The 23,522-nt window shown below is 42.8% G+C and overlaps 1 protein-coding gene across 5 annotated transcripts in view; it reads left to right on the top strand.

The window, feature by feature from the left end:
• The window catches only part of HRH4 (histamine receptor H4), a 27,189-nt gene extending 4,265 nt beyond the window's left edge, over positions 1-22,924 (top strand). For 2 of the 5 annotated variants that reach the window (XM_008690829.2, XM_008690833.2), the window contains exons 2-3: positions 3,263-3,426; positions 8,589-11,298. In XM_008690829.2, the coding sequence (XP_008689051.1) occupies positions 3,263-3,426; positions 8,589-9,422 (998 nt within the window). In that variant the 3' untranslated portion in view covers positions 9,423-11,298. Of the gene's footprint in view, positions 1-3,262; positions 3,427-4,397; positions 4,633-8,588; positions 11,299-21,546 lie in introns of those variants that run through there. The other 3 variants (XM_008690840.2, XM_040632630.1, XM_008690845.2) reach the window with 3 other exon arrangements.
• Positions 22,925-23,522: the final 598 nt, after the last annotated feature.

Genomic DNA, 23,522 nt, shown 5'->3' with positions numbered 1-23,522 from the left:
AGTGCAAGGATCCAAGGGGGGTGCACGTGTGGTGTGTTTGAGGCCAGAGGAACTGGGGTGGAGGGAGTGAGGGGCAGACGGAGTAGTGGGAGGTGAGATAGGAAAGGTGGGGGGCAGGCTGGGGTGAGCGAGTGGCCTGGATTCTCACAGGGCTTTTCTTTTCATCCTTCTTTTTTCTTCTCTCCTCCCCAACCCCCCCTTCCTTCACCTCCTTGTTTTTAGTTCTTCACTGCCTTCTCTTAATATAGTTTGTTTTCTCTTAATCTCCACCCTCAACCCCCCCCTTTTTTTTGAAGATTTTATTTATTTATTTGACAGAGAGAGACAGCCAGCGAGAGAGGGAACACAAGCAGGGGGAGTGGGAGAGGAAGAAGCAGGCTCCCGGCAGAGGAGCCTGATGTGGGGCTCGATCCCAGAACGCCAGGATCACGTTTTGAGCCAAAGGCAGACGCTTAAGGACTGAGCCACCCAGACGCCCCGCCCTCAACCCCCTTAATCTGTTATGCCAAAGATCTATTGCTCTTTTCAAGAAACTAGCTCTTAGTTTTACTTCTCAAGTCTGTTTGACCCAGAAGCATGATTCCAGAGTGGAAATTATAGAAACACTTCAGGGTGGGTGTATCCTAGAAATATTTACGATTCAGTTTTTGAAACTCCTTTGGAAATAAATCACAAACATCTCCACCACTCAACAAGATCTGAGCATGACATTTGTGCTAAAATATGTAGAACAGGAGGTGAAAGCAGAGTTTCATTAAAGTCAAAGGAATGGGGGGGGCCCTGGGTGGCTCAGTCAGTTAAGCGTCTGCCTTCAGCTCAGGTCATGATCCCGGAGCCTGTGTAGGTGTCCCTGCTCAGCGCTCAGCGGGGCATCTGCTTCTTCCTCTGACCCTCTGCCGTCTCATGCTCTTTCTCTCTCTCTCTCAGATAAATAAATAAAATCTTAAGGAAAAAAAAAAGCCAAAGGAATAGGACTACATCCTGTTTCAAACTGCTATCTTAAGCAGCTCCTAAAGTTTTGAACACACCCAGACACACCCTTCCTCTTTCATCTAAATCAGAAAATGTGTGGACAAGACTGTTGAACTCACACCCTCCCTTTAACGTTTAAATAGACTGTGGTGTCTGTAATGCAAATGATTACTGGCATTTCGCCTTTTTTTATTCTGTGGAGGAAATGAGCACACACACACACACACACACACACGCATGTGGGTGTGCATGTGCGTGTGTGTGTGTGTGTGTGTGTGTGAAATACTCATGTTGGGAACATCGGACGGAAGCCACAACTCTGGGCCAAAATATGATACATATCTCTGTTTTGAAGATGCTTTGCTTTATCTCAGGTGATTTATCTCAGATACGTTATCTTATTTATTTACCTATTTTATATCACAGGCATGTGCATGCGTGCACCCCTTTGAGATGGAAGGCCCCATAAGGAAGCTTGGTTATCATTAAAAATAAAATCGAAACATGAAACAAGCAGGCAATTGGAACTGCATATAAGAACTGACCACACAGCTCTTCCATCTCCGTGGGGCCTTGTCTCTCATCTCTGCATGTGAACCTAGGCACAGAACACTACATTCCGCATCCCCTTTCGCTGGTGCTGAAACCACACATCGTTGGTCCTCTCCTCATGCCATCCGGCCGTGGGGGAGCGCAGGATTTCCTTTTATCCTTCCCTTTCCTTCTCCCGTCTTTTGCTTTTACTATTGTCCTTCATGATAGACTGACTTGATTTTCATACGAAAATAGGAAATCGAGCCAAGTGCCTGACAAAATATGAAGATTCTCACTGAGCTTCCTCTTAATAGGTTGTATCCTCAGTGAGTAGTGTCACCTGTCTGGAATGTCCATACAATGAAAAACTCCAGCAAAGTTAAAGGAAAGGGAGCCCAGTTTAGTCATTTTTCATAATTAAGCAATTTCTGTGCAGAGCTGAACCACTTATATATTTGTTCACTCAGTGAAGTGTAGTGGTTCACGTCAGGAGTCCTGAAATCACACTGCCTGGTTTCAAAGCCGAACTTCCACTTCCTGGCTGAGTGGACCTCGGGCAATTATGGCTCCACCTTGAGCTATGGTTCTTTATCGGCTAACTCAGCATGATTTCTACCTCAGACGGTTTCTGTGAACTTTAAATGAGGTGATACATGCAGCAGACATAGCACAATGTCTGGCCTGTGGTAACTGCCCAATACATATCAGCTGTTACTAATTTATTTAAGTCAAACGTGGGAGCCACTGGTCAACTCTCAGTGTTGTGAGAAATGCAAAGATCAGCTTGCAACAGGGTACCAGCCCTCAGGAGAAACACGTGAGAAGATGACAGAGCTACAAAGTAGAATGTATTTGTACATGAGAGAGGGAGGGAAGAGCAAAGTGCCAGCATCGTGTAGGTGATGGAGGGGTCACTTCTGCCAAGGAAGTTCCGAGAAAGAAGTCAAAGAGGAAGTCATTTTTGTGAACTGAATGAAGAATGAGAAGGAAGTAATCAGACTTCTCAGTAGAAGAGAGGAGGCTATTCTAGGAAAAGAGAATGCTGTTGGCAAAGGACATGTGAAACTGTGGGCTGTGTTTGGGGGAAGGCTGGCCCATCCTGTCTGGGTTGGCTTATGAACATAAAGATGACTTGTTCAATCAGAAAAAGACAATTATCATATGGTTTCACTCATATGTGGAATATAAGGAATAGCGCAGAGGATCTTAAAGAAAGGGAGAGAAAACTGAATGGGAAGAAATCAGAGAGGGAGACAAACCGAGAGAGACTCTTGACTCTGGAAATAAACTGAGAGTTGTGGAAAGGGAGGGCCTGGGGGGCTGGGGTAACTGGGTGATGGGAATTAAGGAGGGCATGTGATGTGATGAGTGCTGGGTGTTACACGCAACGAATGAATCATTGAACATTACATCAAAAACTAATGATGTATTATATGTTGGCTGATTGAATTTAAATTAAAAAAAAGAAAAAAGAAGATGACTTGTGCTGTATATGGCTGGTAATGCGGGTCAGGGCCTGAGCCTAATTTGGAAAGTAATCAGGAAATGTATGATCCTTCTGACAGCCATTGTAAAAATGGTATTTAAAGAATGTGTAGGAAATCAGTCCTGAGTTTTGTTGATGAAACACAATGAATTTCTAAATTATAATCGAGCCACTTTTGGTCAATTCAGATATGTCATTGTGTTATATGCCTATGTCTCTTTGTATTCATTGATACAGGCTTTTTTTTCCCCTTATTTTTTCCTCATACAGGTATGATCTCCATCCCTCTGTACATCCCTCACACGCTGTTTGATTGGGACTTTGGAAACGGGCTCTGTGCATTTTGGCTCATTGTTGACTATCTTTTGTGTACGGCATCTGTGTATAACATTGTTCTCATCAGCTATGATCGATACCAGTCAGTCTCAAATGCTGTAAGTCAAAACATTCATTTACCTCCTTTAGAAGATGACATACTCGTACATTTTGGGTCCCCACGCAGAAATTTTTTTAAGTGTAATTTTTTGTTTAGTTGGCAAACCTTAGAGGAGCCTGATTATCCTTCTGCTATTTGGCTCTAAGTTTTCATTGGCCCTTGGTGAACAATTTGTGTGTGTGATTTGGCTAAGTCACTCACTCCCTTACGTGCTGCTAGCGTAGGAAGGCCATCACAGAAAATCCAAGGCAAGTTGTCAGAAGCGGTATCCTGAGTCCACAGTAGATTGCATATACGTATGAGTCATAGTAGACTTATCAAGTCCATTCCTTACACAAACTAAGACCTGAATATTTTCCTCAGGTGGGACCTGGTGGGCAAGTAGAAAGATGCCCAGACTTCTGAATGTCATGAGAAAATCAGAGAAGCTGATTTTGGGACCAGCCTGGGAGATCAAGTCCCAAGGCCAGTGTAGGATCCACACCAAGAAAGTCTGAATTGACCCAAGATTTGGAATAGGCTGATCAACAAGTTAGTGACAGTTCTTAAGCAAGCTAAGTTTATTAGCAATAGAACAAGGGGAAAAACAAGGCAGATGCGAGTAAAGACACAGGGTGACAGGGGTATAGAAATATGGGGCAGTAATCTGAAGTCTTTGAGACCTAGATGGGAAACCTCCTTCACTCTTGGGTCCCAGGACCTAAATCTCTGGGGAATGCGACTGTGTGCAAGGGATTTTGCTAAGTGCTGGGATATAGAAACGAAACATGGAGACAAATCCAGAAACAGATGGGTTCAGTACAATGGGCTAGGTGTGGTGTTGGAGGTGCTGGGAGGACAGCTCTGGCTTGGGAGGGCTGCGCAGATTGGAGCAGACAAGGTTGGAAGGGTGTATTGCATAAGGCAAGGATAAACTGCAGGAACAAACATGAGGCTCAAACAAGGTAGAAATTTATTTTTCTCTCACAGAACATTCCAGGAAAGCCTCTGCTCCAGGAACTCATCCAGGGACCTAGGCTAACAGGGTGGCTCTGCACCCTTTAGGGTAGGTGTCAGCAAACTTTTGCTATCAAGGGACCTATGGTCTCTGTTGCAACTGCTCAAATCTGCCATGATGGCACAAATACAGCTATACGTAATATGTCAAAAAAAGAAAAAAGAATGATTCATTCATTGTGTTCCAATAAAAATTTATTTATCCAAACAGGTGGTGGGCCACATTTGTTTCATGGACAGTAGTTTACTGACCCCTGCTCTAGGTCATTATTCTCCTCTGCATGGTCAAAGTGAGGTTGCTGTCACTCCAGGTTCTAGAAAGGATGGGCAAAGGGCAGAGGTCCAGGACAAGGGATTTCCTTTTAACCAAGTAATGCAGAATCATACAATCATTTCCACTCACATTTTATTGGTGATGTTGAGTCACACAGTCTCCCATCTCCCTGCAACAAAAAGGAAATGTGGTCTCTAGCTGAGCTGCCATATTGTCAGGAAGAAGGGGAGACTGAATGTGTTGGGACATCCAGACACTTAGTCTCGGGTACGTCATTGGCACCAGGGTCCACTGCAGTTGGTACTAGACAAACTGGAGAGAGTGCAGATCTGTTTGGATGAGCAATTCGGATGCCTATAAGCTCATGGTTTTTGACTTGTGGCTTGGGACCCATTATTGAGTCATGAAGTCAGTTCAGTGGGTTGTGACCACTTTTTTTTTTTAATGAAAAAATACAGAAGAAAACAATAGTAAAACAGAATAAAAAATAAAGTATAAAATATCAGAGTACCTTGTACATAATAAAAGTATTATTTTATGAGTACTTCTGTCTGTGCATTTAGTAATGATATAAAATGTATTCCTTAGTTTGAGTCCGTCAAAATGTTCGAAAAAGTGCTGTAATTCATAATCTTTCCCATTTATACTGAAACATTTCCTTTTTTTCCTGGGTTAAGATTTCTTTTTAGTCTTCATTGGATGTTCCTGGTTAGTGTTCACTAGGACATCCCTTTGCTGGGTGCCTGAGCTCTTGGGTCTACTTCAGGCGTGTACAAAGGTTAAGGGACAGCTTATACAGTTAGGAAAAGTGTGTAGAAGTCACAGAGACATGAGGACTGATGTCCAGAGAGAAAATGAGTGGGTTCGTTTCCTAGTCTTGCCCTGAGGAATTCCCCTGGCCACACAGGCTATAAATTTGGTGAGGGCTGGGTCAGCTGGATCCAAGATCCTTAGTTCATAGCACGGAGTCAAGTGCATAGCGGAGCTCCACAGCCCGGCGCATGGATGCTCACAAGGGGGCGCTCAGGTAGAGTTGGAGAAGAGTTCAAATACAGCAGTGTGAGCCAGGAAGCCCTCAAAGACCACTGAAGCTCGCGGGAGGTGGTTGTGGGGAAGCCGAGCTCTTGCTGTAGTTCAAAGTAGAGGAGACAGTATGATAACGCAGGGTCGTGGGCTGGGCCTGGGAAATGGAAATCTGACAATAATTTGGAAAAGGAAGGCCCAATGCAGATGGCAGTGCGTGATTACAGTGTTCAGCACATTTTCTGGAGGGGCAGATTTCCATGTGGCTGAAGCAAGAGTGGGTGGGGGAAAGTAGAACAGTGTAGTTGGAAGGAGTGGGAATTCAAATGTATGCAGAATTAAGATAGTAAGTGGAGAGAGTTTTTTTTTTTTTTTTTTAACCTGAAGGTGAAGAAGGAAGCTTGAGAGTAAAATCAAGACCATGAAAAATATGATTGCTGGGGGCTGGCTAGTTTCCTAGGGCTGTTGTAATTTTACAAGTACTGCACATCGGGTGGCTTAAGACCACAGAAACTTATTCCCTGAAATACATTTCATGTTTGGAGACCTGAAGTCCCAAATCAAGGTGGAGGCAGGGCAATGCTCTCTCTGAGGCCTCTAGGGCTGCCTGTTCCATGCCTTTCTCTTAGCTTCTAATATAAACAGCCATCCTTGGCATTCCTTGGTGGTCCTTGGCTTGTAGATATGTCACTTCAGTCTCTGCTTCCATTGACACACAGTGTTCTCCCCATGTGTCTGTGTCTTTCTTATAAGGACACCAGTCATATTGGATTAGGGCTCACCCTAATTGAATATGACCTTATCTTAACTTGATTATATCTGCAAGGACTCTACTTGCAAATGAGGTCATGCACACAGATACCGGATCTTAGGATTTCAACCTGTCTCTTTGGAGGATACAACTCAACCTGCAGCAGGCACTTAAAATGGCTCTGCAATCCCATCTCCTTATTAACACCAGCAGGTTCCGGGGGCTGCTCTGCCTTATGGAAGAAACCTGATTCACAGAGCGTTGGGATATCCTAGAAGAGGCAATATCCTGAATAACGAACATATTCTGTCATGGGTGAGGACTGGGCCATTGATTGATGTCACGAAGTCCACTCCAACTGGCTTGGGCCTGTATTCAAGCAATGCTTGAGCTATCTGTCAAAAATGCTACCCAGAGATGAAGAGATGGGCATCATCTTTTCAATTCCCTTGTATGTCCATTATCCCATTTGACCTTATACATAATAGAAAAAAGATCACTTTCCAACATATTGCATCACATCATTACAAAGGCTGAACGGAGCAATTAAAAAACTAAACGCAGTTTTATGACCATCTGGGTATTGTTACCATCTTCATAATCATTAGATTTAGTGCAAGAGATGTATTAATTAGTGGCATGAGAAGCAGAAGGCAAAAACGCGTATTGTATATGGGAACTTGTGGTCAGCACCATATGCATTTTAGCTTAGCCTCAGAAATATCAGTAATTTGGAAAAAAAAAAAAAACCACTTCCCTGCAGTTTTCAAAAATAATTTTTTTTAAAACCCTGCTTCCTCTTACCTCCGGCCAATTGTTGAGCCCTTCCCAGCCTGCACAATCCATCAGAGAAAGACAGTGTTGGGCATTGTTGCACCTTTTTAATAAAAATGAGAAAACATCATAGCGTGAGATTTAGAAACTCACAGAGAAAATAGTATGAGGCATATTCCAGTTTCATGGGGGAAATCATTTCCTTTCCCTTGAGTGAGGAAATCTGAGAAATATGGAACATATGAGCTGGAAGGAAACTTACTGATCTAAAAGAAGCTTAGGGAGGTTGTCTGTTCCAGGTCCCCTTAAAAAAATTCTTGGTTCATGTTTTTCCCTCATACAGGGTGGGTGACCTTTTAGATTTCTTATAGAAGATATTTTTAAAGATTTCAGGATCTATCAAAGATCATGGGTCTTGAGAACCGAGAGCAATCCTTACTCATAGGATCTCATTTTTCCTTATAGAGGCTAGTCTTCGTGACCAAGCAGACCTAGAACATTCTTTACCCTTTAAAAAAGACTGTGATACTTGCCATGGCTATGTCTCTCAAAGGAGCTGGCCACCACAGCTTTGGCACCATTTTTGTTGAGTGGCCATGTTTATAGAAAGACATGATTTGGTAATGCTCAGTAACATTATACTATTTCTCTATAGCAGGTTTAGACCTTTTTTTGGGTGGGGGTCATCTTCTTGGGAGTGATGTAAGAATTTTCTCTTTTTGACACCACCTTGAAGTCTCAGAATAAACTACAGAGTAGATTCTTCCTGAATATTAGAATCAAAAAAGCCACTGCCTTTCAAACTTGTTTGACCACAGGGAGAAACACATTTGATAGTGGGGTTCAGTACATGTGTTTCTTTCTCTATATGTATATCTACATTCCAAAAGCAAAAGTTTCATCAAACAATACATACCCTTACGATTGTGATGCGCTCTGACATCGAGCACTCTCTTTCATTAAAAGAAAAATGTTGATCATGACCCAGATCGTGAAACACTGTGAAAAGGGGCACCCAGTTTCAGTTGTTTCCCCATTCAGATTAGTGTCTGCAGAGTCGGAAACATCGCCTTCTTATTTTAGATATTGATCTTAACATTTTCTAGAATGTCAGAGGTTTAACCTTGAGGGTTACAGATTCCCTCTGAAAGGTCACAAAGAAAGTCTGCATCTTGGGCCAGGCTCTACTGAAACTGAACCCTCCGTCCTGGCCCATATCATGTTACCCAGGGCCAAGTAGCTTCCCTCTTGCATAGCTCTGAAACTCCTGATGGCCTATGATAGGCCTTCTGCAACCAACATATGTTCATTATATTGAAATAATTTAGTTGGTCTCTTTTAGGTATCTTACAGAGCTCAACACATTGGGATCTTGAAGATCGTGGCTCTGATGGTGGCTGTCTGGGTGCTGGCCTTCTTAGTGCATGGGCCAATAATTCTGATTTCAGAGTCTTGGAAGAATTCCAGTTTGAGAGTCTTGGAGGAGAAAGGTTGCGAACCTGGATTTTTTACCATATGGTACATCCTCGCCATCTCGTCATTCTTTGAATTCCTGGTCCCAGTCTTCGCAGTGGCCTATTTCAACATGTACATTTACTGGAGCCTGTGGAAGCGTGGCAATCTCAGTCGGTGGCAAAGCCAGCCCACACTCACTTCTCCTGTCTCTCCCAGTAACTGTGGGTCCTCACTCAGGGGTGGACTGTTTTCAAGAACATCTCTTCCTGAGCTGAAGGAAACAGCACCACCTACTCCTTTGAAAAGACACGAAAGAAAGAGCAGTCTCTTGTTTTCTTTAAGAGCCCAGATGAATAGCAGTATAATTGCTTCCAAAATGTCTTCCTTCGCCCATTCTGATTCTCTATGTCTTCACCAAAGGGAACATATTGAACTGCTCAGAGCCAGGAAACTAGCCAAGTCACTGGCCATTCTCTTAGGTGTTTTTGCCTTTTGCTGGGCTCCCTATTCGCTGTTCACAATCATTCGTTCAATTTACCCACTAGATCAGCGTCCTCAAATAGTTGGGTACGAAATCACATTTTGGCTTCAATGGCTCAATTCCTTTGTCAATCCTTTTCTGTATCCGTTGTGCCACAGGCATTTCCAGAAGGCTTTCTTGAAAATATTTAGTATGAAAAAGCAACCCATATCATCACAAAATCGGTCAGTGTCCTCTTAAAGATAATTTTATCCTTTACAAAAATTTTAGTCTTAATCTCATCCTACATGAATTTGATCTGACTTTCATTTTGCCCCTTTCCACTCTACCAGGAAAGTCCATAAAATGCTAACATGTGAGAACTAAAAAAACAAAACAAAACACTGGAGCCTGGAAGTCAAGGGAAAATTATCCCAGTGAATAATAATAGTACAATTAGAAATAGATGACAATGTTTTTGTAAACTCATAGCCGCAGATGCACTGTACTTTTCTTACTCATCGCCTCGTCCTTGTCTTTTAGATCGTGAGATGGCATTGATGGTGAAAGTTGAGAGTTCTTGTTTTCTATGTTCAGTGTTTGCTATAGCCTTAAGTGAATTTCCCTTTTTATTTTATAGTGATTGAAAAATTGTCAAGTTTTAAAGCCATTTTTCCTAAAGTATACAGTAGAAAAGGAGGCTATATTGCCGTCTTTGCTGGATGTGGACGACTCTGTTATGATCAGTGGGCAAGGCATGTTGGGGTTTCAGTTGTCAGAAGCAGGGAGCGAGGGTGTGCCCAGATGGAAAAGTGGAAGGCATGTGTACTTCTGGACTCTATGTTCCTGATCCCAGGGAAGAAGGAAGTGTGGGGAGGGAAGAGCAGGTAACAGCAGCTCTTAAAAGTCCTCAGTGCTGTTATCTGGAAGGCTCGGCAATCACAGGATGAGAGAGTAAGGGACAGACAAGATCACCATTTGGTTGAAAGGATGGCTTTCCCTTTTTCCTTCCTGCCCTCTTCTTCCAACTTCCATGTGGTCTAAAACCTCTGTGAGAAAATACGGAAGAAAGAGAAAGGCTAAGAGATAGCAAAAGGACTAGGGATTAAACCTGATGTACCTGGGATAACATTCACAGAACTAGTGAATGTCAATAATTATTAATATACTTGTTTTTATTTGATGTCTTTAACTTGTGTGCCGCGCTCAGAGTAATTCCTTTATATGCAGTTAGAGTAGGTTATAACTTGCTGATGAGTCACATTTTCTTAGACTGGTGACATTATATTCTTTTTGTCATTATTAATTTTTCTTCTTCCTCGTCATCCTCTTCTTCTCCCCCTCCTCCTTCTTCTCGTGTTCTTTGCCTGTCTTTGTCATAACATTTCATTTTGATTTTGGTTAATTTCATCTCTTCTATAAGGTTTTATTAGTGTTTCTTTGTAACTCCTCAGAGTTCCTATACAGTTTAGTCATTTTCATATTTCTTAGACCTTTGAAATCTTGGTTAAATTCAAACACTAAAATATGAAAATCCTTTAAGTACATAAATGATTAGATATGCCCCTAATTTTTATATATACGTATGCCTTGCATTAAGTCCAAAATAGGAGATACACGTTTAACATTCAATAATGATCTTGAAAATTCGAGAAATAAACCCTCATAAATATGCAAGTTTTTATAAAGTTGCTTGTCAGTTATTGTTTTTGACATTTATAAATTAGTAGTTGTGGATTTCATAGGATCACTGGGGGATCGAATGTTCATTGAATGGTGTGGCTCCATGAAAACTTTTTCTGATTGAACCCTAGCGGAAACATGCCAAATATTCATATGTATTTTCTAAAATATAGAAAATATAATATCTATTGTATTTCATTCAAAGATGTCATCCGTGTAAAACATACTGTTACTTTATTTATCACTATAAAAGAAAATGCTGCAAATTGTCTATGAAACAATACTTTAAAAATCGCATTGCTAGGAAGTCCCATCCTAATTCCAGAGCTGTTGAAAGGTGAACAAAATGTGCCTTGGAAGTGATAACGTGTGATACATTTATGATGAATGAACAGAACAAGGCGAATCCTCTGTGAAATGAGAGTTTGAGTAAATAAATACTTTTGATGGAACACTCACGTATTCATTCAACAAGTGTTTATTAGGGGTCTATCATGTGTTAGCTGCTAGTATGCTGTAAAGATTATGCCTATGAACCTTGCTGATTTAGTTTCCTTAGGGTAGGAATTTTACTTTGGGGTTTTCTTACTATGATGCTAGGCACCCCATATGTGCTCAGTAGATATTTATGGAAAAGGCATGCATTAGGCATTTTCCTTAAAAATAGAATATAAATCCTAGGTTTAAAATCCAAGTCTTTTAAATTTGCCCTGGAAGAACTTTAAAAGCTATTTTTCATTATAAGAAAAGTAATATGTACTAATCATAAAAAGAAAAGATAGTAATAAAATAATTCCTATGCGCAAGAAAGAGTCATAATTATTAGTTTGGTGTAGGGGTTTCTAGGGGGAAAAATAAAGTAATTCCATTTTTTAGAAACACGTGTTTGTACATCTAAACTTCTCACAGTCTCCTCAGGTGAATTTTGCCTGAAAATGAAGGCTCCTATTCTAGTATGAGTAATTACTGTCTCCTTCCCACAAGTGGAGCAGGCTTATAAATACTTATTAAATTTTAAATAAAAAATAATTCATTTCAAATTGATTTAAAATATTTCAATACTTAATATTTACATATTTTTGTTTTTATTTTTTAACTTTCAGTATTTTTAAATACATATTTTAAAAAACTTAAAATACTTACTAGCTCATTTTAAATCCAGACCCAAAGCCTCTCATACAATTGTCAGAACATTCCTTAGAATGTTGGTTCCTACGTGTTGACTTTGGCTGGCCTGTTTAGAAATAGATTCAAGAAGAGTGAAGACAGATTTAGGGATATAAATGCCACTTATGACAGACACTTCAGTCTAATCTTTCATTTTTAAAGATTTTCATTATTTATTCGACACAGAGAGCACACAAGCAGGGGGAGCAGCAGAGGGAGAGGGAGAAGTAAGCTCTCTCCTGAGCAGGGAGCCTGACACAGCGCTTGATCCCAGGACCCTGAGATCATGACCTGAGCTCAAGGCAGATACTTAACCGACTGAGCCACCCAGGCACCCTCAAGTCTAGTCTTTTTATGAATCACGAGGGCTTTGATATAAGTCACAGAACAGTCATAACTATTTTACAAAAGAGCTTTTTGTGGCTGTTTGGTAACTACTTTCTTGTAGCAAAGATCTTGGCATTTGAAGAAATTATTTTTCACATTTTAATTCCAGAAAAAGAAATTCTAGCATGCAAAGTAAGCTTTCTGTTCTAATGATTGTTACCAGTCAAGGTTGAGTCAAGAAAACAGAAGCCATGTTAATTATTTCAGACAGAAGGAATTTAATACACAGAATTGGGTAAATACTGGAAAGCTAAAAGAGCAGGAAGTAGATGTTGACAGAGTCCAGACATAATAACTTAAACGAACAGCTACCAACTTTAGGAAAACAGAGAGAAGTGAGAGAGAATCAAAGAGAATCTGGGATCCCAGAGGACGGATGTTTGGAGCTCTGACTGGTGTCTCATGGCCAATAGTTCAGGCTTGGAGGGGCAATGGGTGGGGCCAGCTAGTGCTCAGAGTTCAGGGGGGTGAGGCAGGATACTTGCCTTCACGTGTCATCTCCATTTACCTGTGGTTCCCCCCAGGCATGGGAATTACAACTCCTGCTCTCTATATAAAAAGGAAGAGTGATTCATGAAACTAGTTTAGTGAGTATCCCAGAAAGTATGAACATGGCCTTTTCTGTTTGAAATCTTCTGTTCTGGGGCTCTTGCAGTTAGGATTCCTTAAGTTACAAGTGACAGAAACACAATTTGAACCACCTGGGCCGAAGTGAGCACCCTTGTTGTGAAAGAGCAGAAAGACAATGGTGGGAGACAGTCCAGTGGCTCTGTGACAACTTCATTTTATATTGTGGCTTCTCCATAAGGCTGGGATAATGAATGCTTTTGTTTTTGATCAGATAGGGAAAGGGCCTCTCCTAGTAATGATAAGAAAAAAAAAATCTTGGAAAGTATGAATTGAGTGCCCAGTGGTTATCTTGTGTTGATAACTTGGGACCAATCTCTGCAGCGGAGAGTAAATGGTAGTACTGCCCTCTTGGGTCAGTTCATCTTTCAGACTAATCACTGTGGCAGGGAGGTAGGATCAGCCCATTCAAACCATGTGACCTGGAGAGGGAGAAACAGTTTCCTTACATGAAGAGAGGTATGGTTACCCAAAGAAGAGGGTAGAGATAATAAAGTCTACTCCAAGGCTATTCACAAATTGGGGATGTCATGAAGATCTGATTGTCTTCCCTATCCATTGTGTAAGCCTGCCCCAATGGACACAATTTCTATCCCTTCCTGTATCCTTACCCTTTGCCACATGACTTTGTAGCTCTTCTCATCCAGAGGGACTTGCAGTGGCCAATAAACTGCTGCTAAAATAGGCGGCGGAAGTGACGCCATGTCCGTGTCAAGCCTAGGTCTCAAGTGGCCTGTGCACATCGTTCTACCTCTCAGAACCTTGCTCAGCTGCCAGGTGCACACACCCAGACTACTGAAGGATGAGAGACCCTGTGGAGCAGAATCAAGCTGTAGTAGCTGGGCCAGTCTTAGAGTGCCTGCCCTCCCCCCACCCCCGGCTGACTCAGCAGCTGATTGGAGATCCATGGGCAGATAAATGCAGGCTAACCAAGACCAGCTGAAAGAAGCCTCCTGTGCTGTCATTTGCAAATATCTTCTCCCATTCTGTGGGCTGCCTCTTTGTTTTGTTGACTGTTTCCTTTGCTGTGCAGAAGCTTTTTATCTTGATGAAGTCCCATAAGTTCATTTTTGTTTTTGTTTCCTTTGCCTTTGGAGACGCGTCATGAAAGAAGTTGCTGTGGCTGATGTCGAAGAGGTTACAGCCTATGTTCTCCTCTATGATTTTGATGGATTCCTGTGTCACATCGAGGTCTTTCATCCATTTAGATTTATCTTTGTGATGGTGTGAGAGAGTGGTCGAGTTTCATTCCTCTGTATATAGCTGTCCAATTTTCCCAGCACCATTTATTGAAGAGACTGTCTTTTTTCCACTGGATGTTTTTCCTGCTTTGTCAAAGATTAATTGACCATAGATTTGAGGGCCCATTTCTGGAGTCTGTATTCTGTTCCACTGAGCTACATGTCTGTTTTTGTGCCAGTACCATGCTGTCTTGGTGATCACAGCTTTGTAGTATAGCTTGAAATCAGGCAACATGATGCCCCCAGCTTTGTTTTTCTTTTTCAACATTTCCTTGGTGATTCAGGGTCTTTTCTGGTTCCACACAAATTTAAGGGCTGTTTGTTCCAGTTCTTTGAAAAATGTCATTGGTATTTTGATTGGGATGGCGTTGAAAGTGTAGATTGCTCTGGGTAGCATAGACATTTTAACTATGTTTATTCTTCCGATCCATGAGCATGGAACGTTTTTCCAAATTTTGTGTCTTCTTCAATGTCTTTCATCAGTGTTCTGTAGTTTCTAGAGTATAGATCCTTTACCTCTTTGGTTAGGTTTATTCCAAGATATCTCATAGTTTTTGGTGCTATTGTAAATGACACTACAGATAAAAGACTGGTATCCAAGATCTATAAAGAACTTCTCAAACTCAACACCCAAGAAACAAATAATCAAATAAAAAAATGGGCAGAAGATATGAAAAGATACTTTTCCAATGAAGACATACAAATGGCTTACAGACACATGAAAAAATATTCAACATCATTAGCCATCGGGGAAATTCAAATCAAAACCACATTGAGATAGCACCTTACACCAGTTAGAATGGCAAAATTTGACAAGACAGGAAACAACAAATGTTGGAGAGGATGTGGAGAAAGGGGATCCTTCTTACACTGTTGGTGGGAATGCAAGTTGGTGCAGCCACTTTGGAAAACAGTGTGGAGGTCCCTTAAAAAGTTAAAAATAGAGCTAACCTATGACCCAGCAATTGCACTAATGGGTATTTACCCCAAAGATACAGACATAGTTAAGAGAAGGGCCATATACACTCCAATGTTCATAGCAGCATTGTCCACAATAGCTGAACTGTGGAAGGAGCCAAGATGCCCTTCAACAGATGAACAGATAAAGACGATGTGGTCCATATATACAATGGAATATTACTCAGCCATCAGAAAGAACGAACACCCAACATTTGCAGCAACATGGATGGGACTGGAGGAGATTACGCTAAGTGAAATAAGTCAAGCAGAGAAAGACAATTATCATATGGTTTCACTTATTTGTGGAACATAAGGAAGAGCAGGGAGATCGTTTGGAGAAGGAAGGGAAGGATGGGGGGGAAGACAGAGAGGGAGATGAATCATGAGAGACTATGGACTCTGGGAAACAGACTGAGAGTTTGGGGGGATGGGGGTGAGGAGATGGACTAGCCCGGTGGGGAGTATTAAGGAGGGCATGTATTGCATGGAGCACTGGGTGTTATATGCAAACAATGAATCATGGAACACTACATCAAAAACTAATGATGTACTGTATGGTGACTAACATAACATAATTTAAAAAAAAGGGGGGGCGCCTGGGTGGCTCGGTCATTAAGCGTCTGCCTTTGGCTCAGGGTGTGATCCCGGCGTTCTGGGATTGAGCCCCACATCAGGCTCCTCTGCTGGGAGCCTGCTTCTCCCTCTCCCACTCCCCCTGCTTGTGTTCCCTCTCTCACTGGCTGTCTCTCTGGCTGTCTCTCTCTGTCAAATAAATAAATAAAATCTTAAAAAAAAAAAAAAAAAGCCTCCTGTGGCCCAGACCAGAAGAAACTACTCAGCTCACCCAGAGAGTCCCGAGCAATGGCAAGACACTGCATTTGGGGAGCGGTTTGTATTCAGTGAGAGCTAACAGACATGGCAAGTGCTCTCCCTCCTGTGTTGATTTCAAGAGAGATGAAGATATTTACATCACTTGTTCTTTTTGGGGAACTGAAACCAGAGACATAAAAATTATTATGTAATAGAACAGACTTTTTTTTTTTTTAAGGCCACACCTACTTCCCCACAGAAACAGTTATTGTGAAATGATTTCATAGCAAGGATAATTGATTTTGCAAAATCATAAACCACACAACAAGGGTAGATCAGCCACGAGGGTAAAGTTGCACTGTGCGGATGGAAGAGAAAGGGCATCACAAGTACCCACAAGCTGCTCTTAGCTACGTGCGTCTGCCCCTTAATTGCCTCCTTCAATTTCTTCACATTTCTATCTTAAGTCAGATACTGCAACCTAAGGACTGGTAATGGGGTTAGTACTAAATAGTCTCTCTTTTTGGGATGCTTTTCTCCTTGCTCATGCCTGTAGGCCTATCTTTCCAGGCATAAACTTCTACTAGGAAAGAAGAGGGAGAAGACTTTAAACAGAACCAGCCAGTCTGGTTATTAGTGATGAGTCAGTCGCTCTGTGAAAGCCGAGCAGTGGAAGCTGAATTGATCTCTCATTCAGATTTCCATGCTGCCTTTCCCCACTCTCTTACCGCAGGTCACAAGGACCATAAAAGGAAACATCCTGCAGGAAAAGTTGAGGGAACTGTTAGTTAACCAGAGCCTGAGGGAGTTAACCAGCCCAAGCAGGTTAGTTTACCTGCTGAGGTGTTACAGAGCCTGACCGACCTGGGCGGCAGAAAGTACCCAACTCCAGCTGGTTGTAGCCATCCTGACCCGTTTAACCTTGGAGAAAGAAAATCCGGAAGTTCTTGTAAAGTTCACAGCCCAGAGTCAAGGGCTCACTGAAAGACCCAGACCTCATCACAGGCCTGAAGAACACTTCCCCTCCCCCCACACCTCACTACCACATCATAAAGGCTTACTTACAGCAGTTCCGTTTACTCAGTACATCCTGTCTGGCTATCAGAAAAAAACTATGAGGCATACCTAAAGGCGGAAAACACAACTGGAACAGACCGAGCCAGCTGCAGAACCAGATAAGGCAGGGAGGCTGGAATTACCAGACGGGGAACGTAAAATAACTGTGATGAATACGCTAATGGAGAAAGTAGACAGCATGCACGAGCAGATGGGCGATGCCGGCAGAACCGTGCATATCACAAGAAAAGTGTAAGGAACTCTTGAAGCATTTTTCTGACGCTCAGAAAATCTAAAATTTTGGGGGCACCTGGGTAGTGCAGTCGTTAAGCGTCTGCCTTCGGCTCAGGGCGTGATCCCGGTGTTCCAGGATCGAGTCCCACATTGGGCTCCTCCGCTGGGAGCCTGCTTCTTCCTCTCCCACTCCCCTGCTGTATTCCCTCTCTCGCTGGCTCTCTCTCTCTGTCACATAAATAAATAAAATCTTTAAAAAAAAAAAGAGAAAATCTAAAATTTTCAATAGTTACGATGAAGACATAAAAGTTACACTTTGCCCTCGAAAGAAAGGCTTTTATTGGGTCCTTCTTGGAACCCGGAAGACAAATGGTTTAAAGTGATTACTCCATCCTTCCTGTGCTCTTGCCCCAATTGGAAGCATCTGGGTCATGGCCAAGGTGGCAGTGAAGCAACTGGTTGGATGTTCTGTCTTTCCTCGCTATCTATTTCTGTTTTGAGTTCAGCCCTGATTTTTGGGCTTTGTTCCTCCGGCATCACGTGGCTCAGGCTGGGCTAAGTTCATTACTATTACTGAGCCACGACTAGCTCTCAAGGGGCTGCAGTCCTCCTGGTATGGAGTGGGACACCATGGTCTACTCCTCAGTATTCTTCCCTCTCCGGCGTTCGTGAGGACACACAAGAGGATGGCCTGGAGTTCTGAAGGCCACACTCTTCTACACCGTTCTCTGGACTGAGGAAAATGTCTGGGGCTTTGAGGTATGAGCTGCAAGGGGGTTCATACCACGTAATGGGTGCTGGGGGGCAGGTTAGGTGGAGCCCATCCTTGCCTGAAAGGGTTACATGTCAGCTGGTTTGGAATCAACACGGACATGCACGCGAGTGTGCGTGGCCGTGAAGTGACACAGCATGGTGAATTGTTTCTTTTATAGTGACGCTGGTAGGGGTGCAAGAGAGGGCAGTGTCCCTGCAGCTGTTTCGCTGCAGAGCTCGCCTGCTCGGCTCCGTCTCTCCACGCAACCCAGTCCCTGCATGGCGAGGCCACGCAGGTAGCTCCTCTCCCTGACCAGCACGGACAAGGCTTTGACTGGGAAAGACTAGAATAGGATTCCCATGGATAATGGTGACGTGGAAACTTAGGTACGTGCCAGACAAGATTAATTAGCTGTTTCCTTAGAACACCTGGGTAAAAGGTACCGTTGTTATTCTTATTCCATGGACAAGGAAACTGAAGAAGATGGAGAGGAGATGACTAACTTGAACTCAGGGAGTCTGTCCCCAGAGCCCAGAGGTCTGAGCCCCATGCCACACGGCCTCTCACCACCTACCAGGTCTCTGCTCACTCCTCCCACACAGACCCTTAGTGAGTCAGAGCTTTTACAAGGGAGTGAATGTAAATGAACTCAACAAAACCCCAATCACAGCAAATAAAAACAAAACTAATCCAAATCAACAAAACCCAAATCTCATGGTCTCTCCCGACCTTCACAACAGCAGTGTCTGTTTTCTCCACTAGATGGCAGTAATTCCACATAGTTGTGCTCTCGTCTAGTTCTGTTTGTACAGCCACTGAATAAAAACATGGGTAATGCTGTTTTGTGTTACAATTTAAAGAAATCTGATAACAGCCATCTCACTTGTCAATATTTTAAATTGAATTAAGCTCATAAAATCAGGGAAGGCTTTTTAAACTCTGTAAAAACAAAACAACGACTTCATCCCCCCCACCCCCGCCCTTGCTAGAAGGTATGACCGCCCCAAGGTGCTCATATAAGGTACCATTGTGCACAAACGTACACCACCCACCTACACACACATCCACCTTGTCTCACACATCCACAGACATACACACATCTACATACCCACAGCCACCCATACACACATCTGTACACCCACTCACCTCTGCTCGCCTCCCCCACAGCCACACAGATACAGAGAGACAGACAGACGCACATCAACACACATACATCAACACACACACACACACACACACACACACACACACACATTCCAAGAACGGGAATCTTTTCTCAAGGAATCTTTTATAAATCCCTTAAGACTAAGAGGAAAGTATAGAAGTTCTTTTTCTGTACCTATTTCATTAGTATCATTTGGTAATCTTTTCTTTGTAAAAACATTCCAAATTATTGTCTTTTAAAAAATCACTACATTACAGGACCTCCAAGCCTATAAAAAAAATCTTTCTTCCCAAAAAGAGCTTCTGCAAAAAGAAACCAACAACAAAGTGAAAAGACAACCCATGGTATGGGAAAAATACTTGCAAACCATGCATCTTATAAGGGGGTCAATACCCCAAATGCATAAAGAACTCACATGACTCAACAGCAAAAATCCCAAATTACCCAATTAAAAAATGGGCAAAGGATCTGAATAGACATTTTTTCCAGAGATGATGTACGAAAGGCCAAAACAAGTACACGAAAGGATGTTGCATGTCACCAGTAGTTAGGGAAAAGCAAACTAAAGCCACAGTGAGATATCACATCACGCCTGTTAGGATGGCCATCATCAAAAAGACAAGAGATAACCAATGCTCTCGTGGACGTGGAGGAGAGGGAACCCTGTGCACTGTCGGTGTTATTGAAAATTGGTATAGCCACAATGGAAAACAGGATGAAGCATTCTTAAAAATTTAAAAATAGAGCTAACATACAAATCAGCAATTCCACTTCTGGGAATATATCCAACGATAATACAGGATATCTGTACCCCATGTTCATAGCAGCGGTATTTACAATAATCAAGACAAGGAAATGACCCAAGCATCCATTGATGGATGATGGATAAAGATGTGGTATACACATGCAATGGGATATTAGTCATAAAAAACTAAGAAAATCCTACCATTTGTGATGACATGGACCTTGAAGGCATTATGCTAAGTGATATAAGTCAGAAAAGACAAATGCTGTATTATCTCATTGCTATGTGGAGGCTAAAAAAGACTCCCAAAAACCAAAACCCAAAAACCAACAAACTCACAGATACAGAGAACAGATTGGTGGTTACCAGAGGTGGGGAGTGGTGGCGGGTATTGGAGAAGGTGGTCAAAAGTTACAAGCTTTCCGTTATCAGTATGATACAGTGGACAACATGATGACTGTAGCCAACACACCTGTATGGTATACAGGAAAGTCATTAAGAGAGTAAATCCTAAGAGTTCTTAATAAAGGGGAACATTTTTTCCTTTAATCTTTTCTTTTTATTGTATCTATATGGAAAGAAGAATGTTAGCTGAGTCTATTGTGGCAGTTTCTTCACAATATGTATATATCAAGCCATCATGCTAGAAACCTTAAGCCTATACAGTGGCATATATTAATTACTCTCAATAAAATTGGAAAAAATTTCTTCTCCAAAATTCACTGAAAAACAGTAATTCTCTTATCGTACAGATAACACTAGCCTGTGCTTGTCTTTCTGGCATTTCTTTTTCGTCTATTCTTTACATTTCTCGGTGACCCCCCAAAGTAGCTGTCTATTTCTCATTGTAAAATTGGTATGCCAAAATATCCAAAACTTTAACAGTCAGAGGCAGCTGTAAACTCATGATCCTCTAACTTCAAATATCTTTCATAAAAACAGTTTTCGTTTTCTCCTTTTGAGAAAGCACCACCTACTGACTAAATTTGGTATTGCAGCTTAGGTCTAGTTAATGTCCAGCCCCCAAAGCTTGTATTATTAGGAGTTAAAAAGAGAAATTGTTTTAACTGCAAAATAATTTCTAATTTCATGTTACACCGTGTTCCATAAGCCTGAGCCACATTTAAAATTTTTATCTTTGCCCTAATTTTCCATACCGTTTAACTGGGACATTCCTCAGTGATGATAGGTTTTTTTAGATTTACACAGAATTTTGATGAAGAAGAGTTCCAGATACTGTTGATGCAGATTATACTTTCATTCCATCTCTATCAATCAATATCCACTTCGTTTATTAAAATCCTGTGAGGTTTTGTTTTGCACTTTGGGAAAGAGAAATTTATTTTGGGGGGAAGAAAAACTGGCAAGAAAGAAAGGAGTGGATAATAATGTCTATTCATCTTCCTAGCTTATATTTGAACTCTTCTGGAGAGAGGAATGAGGACCGGAAGTTGATAGATTTATTTTACTTGAGGACTTCCTTCCAGGCAAGGGGGTGATCCAGAAGTTGATAGAAAATATCAAGAGAGACTTTGTGAATTCTCTTGGTTTAACAGAACTGCCTTGGTGACCAGATGTCAAAATGTGACACAGAACTAGGAAGGAAGCCGTTCTCCTCCACGCTGCCAGGAACCCAGCACTGTTCTGAGAACCCGGCCTCCACCTCATTTGGGGGTCAGTATGACCACTGGATTCTCCTGACCGGCCCTGGCAGTACTGCGCCTTCCCCAGACAGGAGGCTTCGCGCGTGGTGGGCAAAGAGAAAGGAGAGCCAGAAATGGGGGGGGGGGGGGGGGAGGATTGTGTTTGCCTCATGCTGACTGCAGCTGACAGCCTGGCTTGTGGGCATGTACAAGGGCGTCTGTCAGGACAGGACAGGACAGGTACAGAAAGGCCAACGTATGGGAATCAGACAGGTCCGGGCTTAATCTTTCATGATTTCTCTAAAAGTTAAATGCTTCTTCTTCACTGTATATATTATGATAAAATTAGGATATAAACACATAGATTCATGTTTAAAGTAGTCACAGGCTAATGAGGTCTGGGATATTTGGGCAACATCCTCTAGCATCACCAGCCGCTTCAATAGTAACCTTTGTTACCCAGGGTGCAATGCGAGCAGGTGTAAGGGATAATCACCACCTGTGGGGGAAAGGGGTCGGGCACGGAACCCACTCTCGCTTCTCTATTGCTGCTTCATCCAACATTGGGTGGAAAGGAGGAGGGTAAACATGGGGAGAGGGGCTGAGGAGAATTGTTTTCAAACTCATGCCTGTAGCTTAACTGTTTACTTCTAGAAGTTACTTGGACATTGATCAGGGTTAACTCGGGACTTGGCTCCTTCCATCGGAAAAGCACACATTAGTTTTCACAATAGCGTGTCAAACGTCTGAAGCCACAGAAGAACAGAGACAGGAAATGAAAGGTGATAAAACCACAGACCCCGGCGGCCGCCATTCTCCGCACATCTGCGCGGCGTCCCCTCACAGGCCGACTTCAAGGGAGGCTCCGTGCCTGCAGAACCGCCGGGGGACCTGGCCTCCTCACCCCTCATGACATTATGAGGTGGGCCACACCAGCTTTTGAATCAGGAAGCAATTTTAAAATCAGTCCTGTCTTGATCCCGCAGGCCTGGTTTCATCTGATTAATAAGCTATGCGTGCGAGGCCCCATCCGTTTACCTCCCCCGGGTAGCTCTCCTCCCAAGCCCACCCTCCAAGTGTCTGCAGACAGGACCCTCTTCCCCCTGGTGACCGAGCCCCCGCCACAAGGGTTCAGGGCCGCCTTCCCCAGAAGGACCCGCCCGGGCCGGCCTGACCTTGCCAGGAGGAATTTCTCTCTCGGCTGGAATTTCCTTCCCGTCTACCTTCAGGCCTTTGCTGCTGGCCACGCTCCCCTTTGACCACCCTGAATAAATCTTCCCTGCCTCCCTGACAGCTGCTGATTTGGCTTCTTTTCTTATTTTTTTTTTTTAATTGAAAGTAAACCTTCAAAGCGGCCCAGCCACCTGAGAAGCTCCGCGAGCGCTGCAGCTGGGCTGGCGAACCTCAAACAGAAGAGCTGCACTTTATGGTGTCCCCCTCCTGCCCTGGGGGGAGACGGGGAGCACGGGGGCTTTGTGCGGTGCCAGGGCCACTCAGCTTTCAACTCGGCTTTTGCATTAGAAGAAGGGAATCTGGACGTGGGTAAAGGGGTTGTGGAGAGGTTTTGAAGGTGGCTGTGTGACCTGAGACAGGTGCAGAGAGAGACAGAGACAGAGACAGAGACAGAGACAGGCAGAGACAGAAGGAAAGAGCCAGAGAGGGAGGGAGGGAGAGGGAGGAAGAAAGATATTTGCAGAGGGAAGTTTGCAGGCAGAATGCCAGTTCAATTTATTTATAAGAGAAATCTGGGGTGTCTCTGTGTTGTCTGCTTAGACAATTGGGGGTATGTTGCAGAGGGAAATTAATTTTAAAAAGGGTATTCAAATTCAAGCATTCGGTTTGTGGCACCTAGAAGCAACAAGGCATTGGAGGGCACAGAATTAGGAGTC

The sequence above is a fragment of the Ursus maritimus genome, unplaced genomic scaffold (genome assembly GCF_017311325.1).
Source record: "Ursus maritimus isolate PB19 unplaced genomic scaffold, ASM1731132v1 scaffold_18, whole genome shotgun sequence".
Lineage (NCBI taxonomy): Eukaryota > Metazoa > Chordata > Mammalia > Carnivora > Ursidae > Ursus > Ursus maritimus.
The sequence above is the reverse complement of the archived record's forward strand: the minus strand, read 5'-3'. Positions and strand labels throughout refer to the sequence as shown.